General features: G+C 44.2%; 2 protein-coding genes across 4 annotated transcripts in view; both read right to left on the bottom strand.

Moving 5' to 3' along the window:
• The window catches only part of LOC147708585 (zinc finger protein 212-like), a 152,011-nt gene that overhangs the window by 41,955 nt on the left and 96,744 nt on the right, over nt 1–13,312 (bottom strand). The window lies entirely within an intron of this gene.
• LOC147708586 (uncharacterized) lies at nt 10,678–11,700 on the bottom strand. Its single transcript, XM_086927262.1, has one exon. It carries the CDS (start codon nt 11,521–11,523, stop codon nt 10,678–10,680), a length of 846 nt encoding a protein of 281 aa, XP_086783388.1. The 5' UTR covers nt 11,524–11,700.

Raw genomic sequence — 13,312 nt, 5'->3', positions numbered from 1 at the left:
TATATATATATATTCATTCAATGAAAAAACCATTGGTTATAGAACATATATAGTTAGGAATTTGCATTTACAAAACCTTATTTTACTCGCATAAAACCATTGAAATTCCATATATAGTTAGATGCGCTAACTATATATCGCGCACCCGCAATCCACTGCTGATGATGTCACATATTAAATCATTCATGACATGGTTAGTGACATCACTGATGACATCACTGATGACATCTCAAATGACATCACTGATGACATCACTGATGACAACATCCAGTGACTGTATGTTTCTGTAAAGTTAAAATATGTCTTACATATTGAAGAATGAGTGGATGTATAAGTGTCTGGATGAAGGATTTAGTAGGTGCATGACTGACTGTATGAGTGAGTGATTAAATGTGTCTCACTGAGTGCATGGGTTAGTGACTGGGTTTTAATTTGTGCATCATTATATCTGTTGTTCTACAAACTGCTGCATATGTTGATCAGTAGCTATATGAGTAACTGTATGGGTTATTCATTGGTTGTTCCAGTATTTGTATGGGAAACTGAGTGTGTGTTTGTATGGGTGGCTGGGAGGTGTGTGACTCTGTACATAGATGTGTGAGTAGTTGATTCACTATATGTATGGGTTCAAAAGTGCATGTGGAAACAGCTGTATGGGCAGTTGACTGTGCATGAGTGTATTAGTGAGTGAATGGATATCTCAGTGCTACATGTCAAAGTAAGTACATATGTAAAACACAGTACATGTGAGAGTTGACATCTATAAATAACTGTACATAAGAGCCAGTGAATGTGTGAGTGGCTGTATGGATCATTGTGAACATGTATCAGGGATTGTATAAGAGAGTAAATATGTGTTATTATATGTTTGAATAAGTAAGGTGTGTATAACGGTATAGTTGAGAAAATGGAGGTGTGATTGATTTTTTGCATAACTGACTAGGTGTGTGAGTAACTCCATGGATGAGTGACAGTCTGTGACTGTCTGTTTACACTGATTGTATCTAAGGTTATATTAGAGTCTGAAGAGGTTCATGGTATTATCACATGAATGATATCATCAGTGATGTGATCAGTCATGTCAAATGAGATGTTATCAGTGATTTTATCAGTGATGTCATTTGAGATGTCATCAGTGATGTCATCAGTGATGTCACTAACCATGTCATGAATGATGTAATATGTGACATCATCAGCAGTGGATTGCGGGTGCGCGATATATAGTTAGCGCATCTAACTATATATGGAATTTCAATGGTTTTATGCGAGTAAAATAAGGTTTTGTAAATGCAAATTCCTAACTATATATGTTCTATAACCAATGGTTTTTTCATTGAATTTTCAAGGTTTTGTAAATGCAAATTCCTAACTATATATGGACTATAACCTATGGTTTTTTCTGTGAATTTCAATGGTATTTTAATAGCTAATATCAAAAGCTGTCAAATGTCAAGTACGTGATAGGTAAAAACGTTTTCGTGTTTATGCACGCTCATGTGCTTTGAACGCTCCCCCCCCCACTCCCCTCTTTTCTCTTAGTAGTACTCTCTCTTTGCAGATAGTGAAGGGTAGTTAACGCAGACCTTTACCCCCGTTGTAATCCGTCGTACCTGCTTGTCTCTCCATTTGATTGATTGTTATCCAAGCATTTACTGTTTTAGAATTGGTTCTCTTTGGATCATTCTCTATTTACAAACAAGCACAAACTCGCAATACTCTGTTTAGTCTTTGCAGATAGTGAAAAATCGTGTAAAAAAATAAAAGTAATCGTGCAAAATCAGTAGACCACTAATTGGATCTCTTTTTGACCTCGCTAAAATACAAACATTAGGAACAACCCTTCATGAGAAATACGAAAATAGTGAAATGAACTGAGCTCCACACCATGAGGGCTGCAAGACAGCTCGACTCCGCCACCCACCCCGCCCAAAATAACGACAAACCCTATGCAAATATTATAAATATAGACAACACACCAGCAAAGAAACAGGGTAAAACATTTTATTAAATAACTATTTACATAACTATTTTATACTTTTTGTTGCCCGATCCGGCTAGCTCAATCGATCGAGCATGAAACTCATGCACTGATAGCAAGCGTTGAGAGTTTGTAGAACGATGGCTTCAGATTTTCTACATACGGTGTAGTGGCGCGAACTGGGAGGGGGCGTTTGGATCCTGCCCCTTCCCCAAATAAGATTTTCATACGTGAGTGTTCGTTCATGCTTTTGGTCCCTGAGTTGCTTCGATGTCACTGCCTTACACAAATGGCATAAGTTCTGGATGTTGAGTGCCATACTTCAGAGTTCTAAGCAGCGCTTGTAACACTGTCTAAACCTTATTTGCACCTGCTGCAGCTTCACTATTCAAAGTAAGTGGGGTCCGTTTGTGGACCTGACTGCATTGGAAAACAATGTGATACGGTGCCTCCCTAAACCGCTTGACGGAGGCCCCCGAGGGGCGGTGAGATGGCGCGGACTGGGAGGAGGCGCTTGGCTCCTGCCCCCTCCCCAAGTCGTGTTGCCCTGGTGTGGCCTGAGATCGCCCCCAACATAGGCGGCCGGCTCCCGGGGTCCGGCAGAATTTTTTGCCTTTTGATGACTCTTCCATTCTGGACCTTGTCCCACAATCCGTTTGACCTGAAGACACGCTGTAGTGGGGCGCCCCTTTACTGTTTTAGTTGCCATTCCGCCCGCTTTTGGTACTCTGTGCCTCTTCCGCCATTCAGCTGTTTACCGCCCGCTCTTGCGACTACAGCGTCTCGCTCACCATGTAGTTGAGTTGCTCCCGCTCTTAAGATTTAACAAAACTTCTTGGACTGCTGAAAGCGGTTGTATTCCGACCGCTGGTTGGTGGAGACATTTTGACTATATTCTGGACCTGCGTTGTCGCGTAATGCGTCATATGACGCGCTGCGTTAGCGCACCCGGAAGTGCTCCGGTGCGCAAGGCGCAGCTTCCCGGAAACGATCCAGAGTGCGCCGCGCAGCGCGTAACGTAAGCATAACAGGTCATGTGACTTGTTAATAAAACTTTTCATTGGTTCATTTTACTTTTGTTTTCCTAATGATGTAAGACTAGGTCATGTGACCTAAAAATAAGACTTTTCATTGGATTAAAACATTTTTTTTCCCAAACGATGAAAGCCCCACCTTGTTTCTGGATGTTTCAGACTGAAGCTGGCGTCACCATGAGAGCACCACCATCTCGTAGCTCCGTCGTGGCCATTCCGCAAGCAATCATGGCAGCCGCTCCCCACCGGAAGCCTGCGGGAGTCGAGGGCCCCCAAGACTTTTGTAAAATCTTCAAGGCTGAGGGGACGCTTTCGAGAATGGGACCCAAGCCCTGGCAGACAAGCGTCCGAGTTCCAAGGTGTCCCAGGGCCATTTTACTGGACCAGGCCCAAATCCGAAGAGCCGGCCGCCATTTTAAGAGTCCTGTGGCAGCCGCCTATCGCTGCACCGCAAGAGTGGGAGCAACTCAACTACATGGTGAGCGAGACGCTGTAGCCGTAAGAGCGGGCGGTAAACAGCTGAATGGCGGAAAAGGCACAGTGTAGCAAAAGCGGGCGGAATGGCGACTGAAACGATAAAGGGGCGCCCCACTACAGCAGACGAGCCTCCGCCATGTGCTTCATAACTGCATACGTATCTCGTGATATCAAGGTTGGGCAACCAGTACACAACAAGCAGTTACGAGTCCCATTTACACCGGCGCCATTTTGGGCGCGGCCGGGCAGGTCCAGGATCTAGTCAAACATAACAAATGAGGCTGACGTCTCTGAAGCAGTTGACGCACAGCAGGACATAGCAAATAAACATGAAGTCTCTAAAGCTGTTAACTCACTGCAGGACAAAACAAGTGAACCTGAAACCTCTGGAATAATTGTCGCTCAAAAGAACAACACACAAAACTCTGTAGAGCCTGAAGAAAGAAAAACAGAAGGGCACTGTAGTTTCAGACACACTTAACACTAATGACTTAACAAAGATATCGTCTGTTCATGAAGCAGTTATCATGTTCACAGAATTGACAAAGAAGTGTGCAGACACCAATGCTATTAAGAAACACAAGGAAATCCCTAACGCATCAGCATTCTCGGAAGAGGTTGACACAGATAACATCTTAAGGAACAAAGAAAGACAAAATAAGGATGAGGAAGTTATCACTTTAGTTTTTTCATCAGCTAGCGACAGCAAGAAACATATTGTAATGGAGATTAGAGAGGCTACGGATGGATGAATAAATTATCCAAAGAAATGGCGACTCCCCCCCTTTACCAGATTAGCTAAATCTTTGCGTAATTTGGACATTAAAGTTATATTATTGTTGTTGTTGTTGTTGTTATGGTTATAGTTCTGGTTAATTTTAGCAAGAAACACATTGTAATGGAGATTAGAGAGGCTACGGATGGGTGAATAAATTATCAAAAGAAATGGCGACTCCCCCCTTTAGCAGATTAGCTAAATGTTTGCGTAATTTGGGCATAAAAGTTATATTATTGTTGTTGTTGTTGTTATCGTTATAGTTCTGGTTAATTTCCATTCAGAGTGTCCTACACAGCACCACTCTAGGTAAACACTACTTTATGTAAAACCTGGGACATAGCACTCATTGAAACTATAGTTGGTCACCATGGGGTTTAAAGAAGGGATGGTTCTTCACCTGGGTGCCTTCCACAACTCAGCACGTTGTGCTGCCTTGGGACTATTCGCACAAAAGACAGCTTCTGACCATTGTTGTTTTTTTTAATCAAAAAATGTTTAAATATATTTACAGTTTTTGTTGCGTTCGTTATATTTAAAAGTTAATAAAGTTTTATAATCCAACTTTCTTGGAGTACTATATTTTTTTAAAAAATCGGGTGAATGGGGCCTTGAATCGGGTTATTGTCATGTGTGGGCTTTGCAAGTGTACTGCTACAGGATCGGACATTTCAAACTCAAATGCACGTTCTTTTTCTTACCTTTCCGAAGCATGGAGCGCAATAGCAGGCAGAGAAAGGGTGATGCACGTGTTGAACACTGCCTGGCAAGTTGCTGGCAGTGCCCCCCCGCCCGCTCCTGAAAGAGGGCACACACACACCGCCGCCCCGAGTACTTCACAAATCTTTAAAAGACCATGCGCTTGTTCATGAGGCTAAAATGGTTTATCACCCCTTCTAGAACCCCCTGCATCGACCCTCTGACGTTTCCTGGAAGAATTAGCACGTAACACAATACCAAGCCCTGTCAGCTGAAACCCCCGAGGAATCGTGGGGCATATTATCAAGGGGGTTTATTTCCGCTTTTTTGGCTTTAAAAGCCAAAAAAAAGGAGATAAAATGATCTCCCTATTACCAAGCTGTCGCTAACACCAATTAGTGACAGCTAAAAGGAGATAGCGACCATCTTGGGCCCCGCTTTGCATGTCAGTGATATTTATCACTAATGACATGCAAAGTGGGCGTGCCAAGATGTTAGCGACTGGAAACAGTCCCTAACCATCGCTATCTCCTATTTCCAACTTTTGGAGATATTCGCGCTAAGCGCGAATATCTCCAAAAGCTAACACCTGCCCTGAGCAGTTTTTAGCCATGTTATCCAATGGAAGGTGGATAACATGGCTAAGAGCATTTGCTGGATAATGCATGAATATCGCTGACTTTTCAGCGATATTCATGCATTGCGGACGTTTTTTATCGCATTTGCGATAAACCTTGCTAATAGCAAGGTTTATCTGCGATAAAATTCGCCGATGTGCGGCGATAATTTTTGTCTCTAAACAAGTTAGAGACAAAAATTATCGCTAGTTGTTGGTAATATGCCCCCGGGTTTTTCCTTGCAGGAATCGGGAGGCGGAAGACTAGCACTGAAATCAGTAGTCTCACGCCTGAATCGGGAGGATTGGTATGTCTGGATTCTCTACAGCTGGGGCCATAAACTACATCCGCAGGGCTAGGTGATAGCCTGGGTCCGGCCTGGACAATCGGACACAGAGGAAGAGGAGTGTCAGAGGGTGCGGTAGTGAACAGGGTGAAAGGGAGGTGTCGGGCGGGCACAGGGTGTGATTCTCAGGGAAGAGCAGCGCAGATGGGGGGAAGTATATGGCCCATGCATGAGAGAGAGAGCGGGGGTGACCAGTGCGTGGGGGAGATGCTTGCGAGGGTGGGGAGCCGTGCTGAGAATCGACGGCGTGCAGAGAGTGGGTCTGGTCAAGGCATCTAAAATGGCTGCCGTGCACGACAAAATTGTGGCATTGGACAAAAAGGCAAGATGGCGCAGACAATGTTTATCAATAAGGATTCATTTATAACAAAATATTTACTCGCAGTGACAAAATGGTGGTCAACACTTCCTGATTTCCATCGAATCGAACGTTAACAGACGTCACGCAGCAAAAAAAAAAAAAAAAAGCTCACGCACAGCCGCTGGAAGACATCTATCAACATATATGAGCCTCCTCAGCCACCCTCAGAAAACATAAGGGGTCAGGATACGTCTCCCGCACCCCCTTATACCTAGTAATTTAATTAAAATGAAACACAAAATGGCGAATTCCCGTTTCGCTACCAGTTTGCGGCCCAGTTTGCGGCCCGGGAAGCGCTTCTACCGTGAAAAATATATATTTTTTTATTTTCCCCACGGGACCCTTTAATAACCCCAACATCATTCCTAGGGGGTCAAGAGAGGTATACCTTGCCCCCTTTCATTAAATTCCCCCTTCGTTTTTCACCTCTTCTTCTCTCTCGATCCTACCGAGAGATAAGATGGCGGCCGCTCCGGACTGTTTAGAATGTTGACAGACACCGGAGAGCCAATCAGCTTTCTGCGCGCAAAGTTCCGTTTCGCGAAAAGTAAGAGGACCGGAGCGCAGCCCGGAGCGCTGTTACAGATATATATCTTGTTTTGAACGTTAATTTCTCAAAAACCACTGGAGCACATATATTGAGACCTAGCAAAGGCACATCGGGCTAACAGTCCCTACAATTTTGCCAAGTTTCGTGCAAATCCATTCAGCCGTTCGAGCTAAAAGTGAGGCCAAAGGCCCTATGGAAATTAACATGGGAAAAACGCGTTTTGGGACACCCCTTTTTTCTCGGCCCCCCCTTGACGAAACCCCCCCAAATTTTCGGGGGCTGCTCAGAAACAAAATGTGCCATTTTCCTGAAAATTTCAGCCGATTCCGTCCACAAACGCCAAAGTTATTAGACATATAATTTTCAAAAATCCCATAGGGAAAAAATCCTAACTATATATACCTACTGGCGACCGCCAGTAGGTAATATATATATATATATGGAATATGCTACTTACCAGTATGCATCTGTTCTTGGCATAGAGGGCTGCAGAGTGGTACATTTATGAATAGATCGCCATCTGGTGTTGGGCTCGGATGATTGCACTTTTGTTTTTCTCCTGGAGAAGTCTTTGTCGTCATAGATGACTCCTCCTCTTGGTGTTAGTGCGCATGGGCATCGGCTCCATCCTTAGATTGTTTTGCCATAGTAGGGTTAGATGGAGTAGTGTAGTAGAATACATAAAGATATGCCCATGTAAGTGTATCTAACTAAGATAATGTTGGGGCAGACACAGGTTTCCGGGGAGGCAGGGAGGGCATGTACCACTCTGCAGCCCTCTATGCCAAGAACAGATGCATACTGGTAAGTAGCATATTCCGTTCGAGGCATATGGGCTGCAGATGGTACATTTATGAATAGATTGTACAGCAGTTACCTCCCTAGCGGTGGTCACCAGTGTCTGTCGCAACTGTTTGAAATAGAGTTTTTAATACAGCTTGGCCCACTCTGGCTTGTTGTGTAGCCTGTACATCAACACAGTAGTGTTTTGTGAATGTATGTGGTGTAGACCAAGTTGCTGCTCTGCATATGTCATCTAGGGGAATGTTCCCTAAGAATGCCATAGGTGCTCCTAGTTTTCGTGTAGAATGAGCTCTAGCAGGAACAGTTAATGTTCTCTTTGCTTTAATGTAACATACTTGTATACATTTTACAATCCATCTAGCTATGCCTGCTTTAGAGATAGGATTGCCCTTATGTGTTGGGGAAAATGCCACAAATAGTTGTTTAGTTTTCCTGAAATTTTGTGTCCTTTCTATGTAGTACAAAATGGCTCTTTTGACGTCTAGTGTATGTAGAGCCCTTTCTGCTACTGTCTGTGGTTTTGGAAAAAAAACTGGCAGTTCCACTGGTTGGTTGATGTGAAATGCCGAAATTACTTTAGGCAAGAACTTTGGGTTTGTTCTAAGAACCACTTTATTCTGGTGTAACTGCAGGAATGGTTCTTGTATTGTCAATGCCTGTAATTCACTTACTCTCCTGAGTGAGGTAATGGCTATCAGGAAAGCCACCTTCCATGTAAGGAATTGTATTTCGCACCTATGCATAGGTTCGAACGGTGGTCCCATTAGTCTGGTGAGTACTACATTGAGGTTCCAGACCGGGGAAGGTGGTAATCTTGGTGGAATGACTCTTTTAAGGCCTTCCATGAAGGCTTTTATCGCTGGCACTCTAAACAGTGATATGTGCTGCCTGTTTTGTAGGTACGCTGCTATAGCTGCTAGATGTACCCTGATAGATGTGTATGCGAGATTACATTGCTGTAAGTGTAGTAAGTAGCAAATAATCTCCTTTGTTGATACGTCTAGAGGGTTGATATTACTAGTAGTACAGTGTATAGCAAACCTCTTCCACTTAGCTGCATAGCATGCTCTGGTGGTGGGACGTCTCGTTTGTTTAATTATCTCCATACAATTTGGTGGTAGATCTAAGTACCCAAATTCTAGGATTTCAGGAGCCAGATCGCTAAGTTCAGTTGTGTGGGATCTGGGTGCATTATTTCTCCATGGTTCTGTGTAAGATGCATGGGTAGAATTCTTAGCTTTTGATGTGGTACTTGTGAGAGTTGCAGGAGCGTGGTGAACCACGGTTGTCTTGCCCACGTGGGTGCCACTAGTATCATGGTCATTGAGTGTTGTTGCAGCTTTCTGACCACTAATGGGATTAGTGGGAGAGGGGGAAAAGCGTATGCAAATTTGTTGGACCAGTTTATCCATAACGCATTGCCCTGCGACAGGTGGTGTGGGTACCTGGACGCGAAGCTTTGGCATTTTGCGTTCTGATGGGTGGCAAAGAGGTCTATCTCTGGTTGTCCCCATCTTTGGAAGAATGGCTGCAGTATTTGTTGGTGCAGTTCCCATTCGTGTATTTGTTCCGACTGTCTGCTTAAGATGTCTGCTATCTGATTTTGAACTCCTGGTAGGTGTTCGGCTAACAGATAGATGTTTTGAGGAATGGCCCATCTCCAAATTTCCTGTGCTAGTCTGGATAGTTGGAGAGAGTGCGTCCCCCCGTTTTTGAATATAATACATTGCTGTCATGTTGTCTGTTCTGATCAGGACAGCTTTGTTGGTAACATGTATTTGGAAGGCTTTCAATGCTAGAAATGCTGCTAGTAGTTCTAGGTGATTGATGTGCAGTCTTTTTTCCTGCACACTCCACCTCCCTTGTACTGTGTATTTTTCCATATGTGCTCCCCATCCTGTGAGTGATGCGTCTGCTGTTATTGTCACCTGTGGAATTGGTTCTAGGAACGACCGCCCCTTGGCAATGTTTGTTGTGTTCCACCACTTCAGAGAGCGGTGTGTGCGGTCGTCTACCAACACCAGATCCGTAATCTGTCCTTGAGCCTGATTCCACTGTGTCGCTAAGCATTCTTGTAGCGGACGCATTTGTAGTTTGGCATATGGTATTAGCAGTATGCAGGATGACATCATCCCTAATAGCTGCATAAACACTCTTGCTGGTAGTGAGTGTTGTGGCTGGAATCTCTGAATGATTGTAAGCATTGTTTGAATCCTGACTGGATTGGGGTATACTTTGGCTTTCTCTGTGTCTATAGTAGCCCCCAGATATTGTTGAACCTTGCTTGGTTGTAGGTGTGACTTTGTGTAGTTCACCGTGAACCCTAGCTGGTGTAGTAGTTGAATTGTCTTTTGTGTGTTTTGAAGACATTCCTCTTGTGACTTGGCCTTTATTAGCCAGTCGTCCAAGTATGGGAAGACATGTATTTGTTGTCTTCTTAGGTGAGCTGCCACTACTGCTAGACATTTTGTGAACACCCTTGGTGCTGTTGTGACACCAAACGGAAGGACTTTGAACTGATAATGTTGTCCTTCTACCACAAACCTGAGGTATTTCCTGTGGGCCTTGTGAATTGGAATATGAAAGTAAGCGTCTTTTAGATCCAGTGTAGAAAGAAAGTCCCCTTTCTTCAGTAAAGGCAGTATTTGTTGTAGCGTGACCATGTGGAAATGTTCCGAATTTATGTATGCGTTGAGAGGTCTTAGGTCCAGTATTGGCCTTAGAGACCCGTCCTTTTTGGGAATTAGGAAGTATAGGGAGTATACTCCTGTTCCTTGTTGGTGCTGTGGAACCTTCTCTATGGCATGCTTTTCTAGCAGGGATAGTACCTCCTTCTTTAACAGTGTCAGGTGATCTTGTTTCATTGGACGCTGCCTGGGGGGGATGTTTGGCGGGGTAGATGTGAGTTCCAGGCAATAACCATGTTGGATAATTTGTCGCACCCACCTGTCTGATGTGATGTTTTCCCAGACAGGTAGGAACTGTGATAGGCGTCCCCCGACCGGTGTTATATGGTCTGGGGGGAGCTGTATGAAGTCACTGTTTTGGGGTTGGAGAGTTGCGGTTGTTGTTGTTCCCGCGACCTCTACCCTTGTTGTTGCTACCTCTGTAGCCACCTCTTGAATTACCTCTGGGTGATGTAGGTGTAAAAGAGGTTTGTTGCTGGTTTGTACTTGTATTTTTGGATCCTCCTCTATAGGCGGATCTACGAAAGGAACCTCTTTGTGTCGGCTGTTGCAATGCTCCCATTGATTTAGCCGTTTCGGTATCTTTTTTCATCTTTTCTAAGGCCTCATCTGTCCCTGTGCCGAAAAGTGTTTTCCCATCAAAAGGTTGGTTTAGTAATGATGTTTGTACCTCTTGTTTGAACCCTGATACCCTGAGCCATGCATGTCTCCTTAACATGATGCTTGTGTTTGTAGATCTTGCTGCAGTGTCTGCCGCGTCTAGGGCGCACTTGATTGAAGTGTTAGTAATTAACTTCCCTTCTTGTATGAGTTGATCTGCCCTCTTTTGATGTTCTTTAGGGAGATGTGTGATGAGTTTTTCTAGTTCATCATAATGCGCTCTGTCATACCTTGCCAGTAGTGCCTGTGTATTAGCTATGCGCCAGCTGTTTGCCGCTTGAGATGCTACTCTCTTGCCCGAGGCATCTATTAGCTTAGACTCTTTGTCAGGAGGTGGAGCTTCTCCTGTGGATAAAGAGTTTGCTCTCTTACGAGCGTTTGTGACCACTAGTGAGTCTAGAGGAATTTGCCCTTTAATGAATATTGGGTCCTTTGGAGCTGGCCTATATTTCTTATCGATTCTTGGGTTCAGTATCCTAGCCCTCACTGGGTCTTTGAATATCTCTGATGTATGACTGAGAAGGCCCTTAAGCATTGGTAGTGTTCCTGATGTTCTTTGCGCGGTAGGTAGTGTTTCTAATAAGAAATCCTCTATTTGAGGTTCTGCATGTAGTTCTACCTTGTGATATATTGCTGCTCTATTAATGAGTTGTGCAAAACCAGTATTATCATCAGGAGGTGAGGGTTTTGAAGGGTACAATTCAGGGTCGTTATCGTTATCTGACCCTACATTGTACTCCTCCCATGGGTCTACCTCCTCTGGGATTGTGTCTTCATCATCCCTAGGATGTTCTCCCTCCCCTGTGTCACTCTCTACATCTGTTGTAGGTGTAGATGGTCGTGTGGGAGGCATATTTGGCCTATTGTGAGGGAGAGGGGAAGAGGGTGTGTCTCTATGTCTTGGAGAAGGGGGAGGAGTTGTATTTGTCCCCATTGTTCTCTTCTTAGGATGAGTCTTGTCATCCGACTGTTCATTCTTCCTCTTTTTAGGTAGTTCTGTGACTACTTTGCCAGTTTTTGGATCTATCAACAGAGTCTTTTGTTTAGGATCTGTTTTATATTCCTGTGTCGGTACCGCAGTTTTCGGGTCCGAAAGGTGTTTTTTCTTACTACTGTCCATTTGTATTTTCGGCACCGAGATTTTATTCGGATCCGATGTTCTCGGTGTCGAGGGTGTTTTCGACATCGACACGTGTTTCGGTGTCGATATGGACTGTTTCGACTTCGAGCTTTCCTTGTCATGGAGCTTCGGTGTCGATGTGGTCCGTTTATCGGAACTACCATGATGGGAGGCCGAGTGTTTCGGTTTCGGTTTCGTTGCCGGGCCCGAAGGCGGGGCGTCGGAAACTCTTTTCGGTTGTCTGACCGGGCTCGAGGGCGGGGTCGACACCGTGCGGGGTCTGTTCTTTGGTAAAGGGACGTCGTCACTCACGGTTTGTTGGACGCCGATTTCGTCGGCGTCGGACTCGCCCTCTTCTGACCCCGCCTCGTCAGCCTCCTCTTCCTCCTCTTCTGGGTGCTGGTCCTCGAACAGCTCCGGGATTGCTTGTGACTGCATTCTCGATACCTCGTGTCTTCGGGCTCGACGGTTTCTAATCGTCGATTTTGAAGAAAATGCTGCACAGGCTTCACAGTCCCTGGATTCGTGTTCAGGGGACAAGCAGAGGTTGCACACCTCGTGTAGGTCCTTGTGTGGAAACTTAGCACCACACGTTGGACATTTTTTGAATGGAGTCCTTTCCATGGACTCCGGGCTGGACTACGTCGCGTTGGTCTTCTCGTAGTCTTCGTTCTTCGAAACGCGTCGAGATGGAAGTGAAGTCGCGTTCGGTAACAATACCGTCGAATTGGAAAGTTTTACACGCCGAATATACCGTCTTTTACCGAAGTCGGTCCGGAGCTCTTCGATCCTCATCCGAACCCGATGGCGGGAAAAAACAATCTAAGGATGGAGCCGATGCCCATGCGCACTAACACCAAGAGGAGGAGTCATCTATGACAACAAAGACTTCTCCAGGAGAAAAACAAAGTGCAATCATCCGAGCCCAACACCAGATGGCGATCTATTCATAAATGTACCATCTGCAGCCCATATGCCTCGAACATATATATATATATATATATATATATATATATATATATATATATATATATATATATATATATATATATATATATATATATATATATATATATATATATATATATATATATATATATATATATATATATATTCACTGAAAAAACCATAGGTTATAGACCATATATAGTTAGGAATTCGCATTTACAAAACTTTATTTTACTCACACAAACCCATTGAAATT

This window comes from Lissotriton vulgaris, chromosome 6, assembly GCF_964263255.1.
Source record: "Lissotriton vulgaris chromosome 6, aLisVul1.2, whole genome shotgun sequence".
NCBI lineage: Eukaryota > Metazoa > Chordata > Amphibia > Caudata > Salamandridae > Lissotriton > Lissotriton vulgaris.
Note: the sequence above shows the minus strand (reverse complement) of the source record. Positions and strands in the feature narration are given on the sequence as shown.

Coding starts and splice junctions, on each gene's coding strand:
- LOC147708586 (XM_086927262.1), bottom strand. CDS start 11,523: ATGCTTAAGGGCCTTCTCAGTCATACATCAGAGATATTCAAAGACCCA.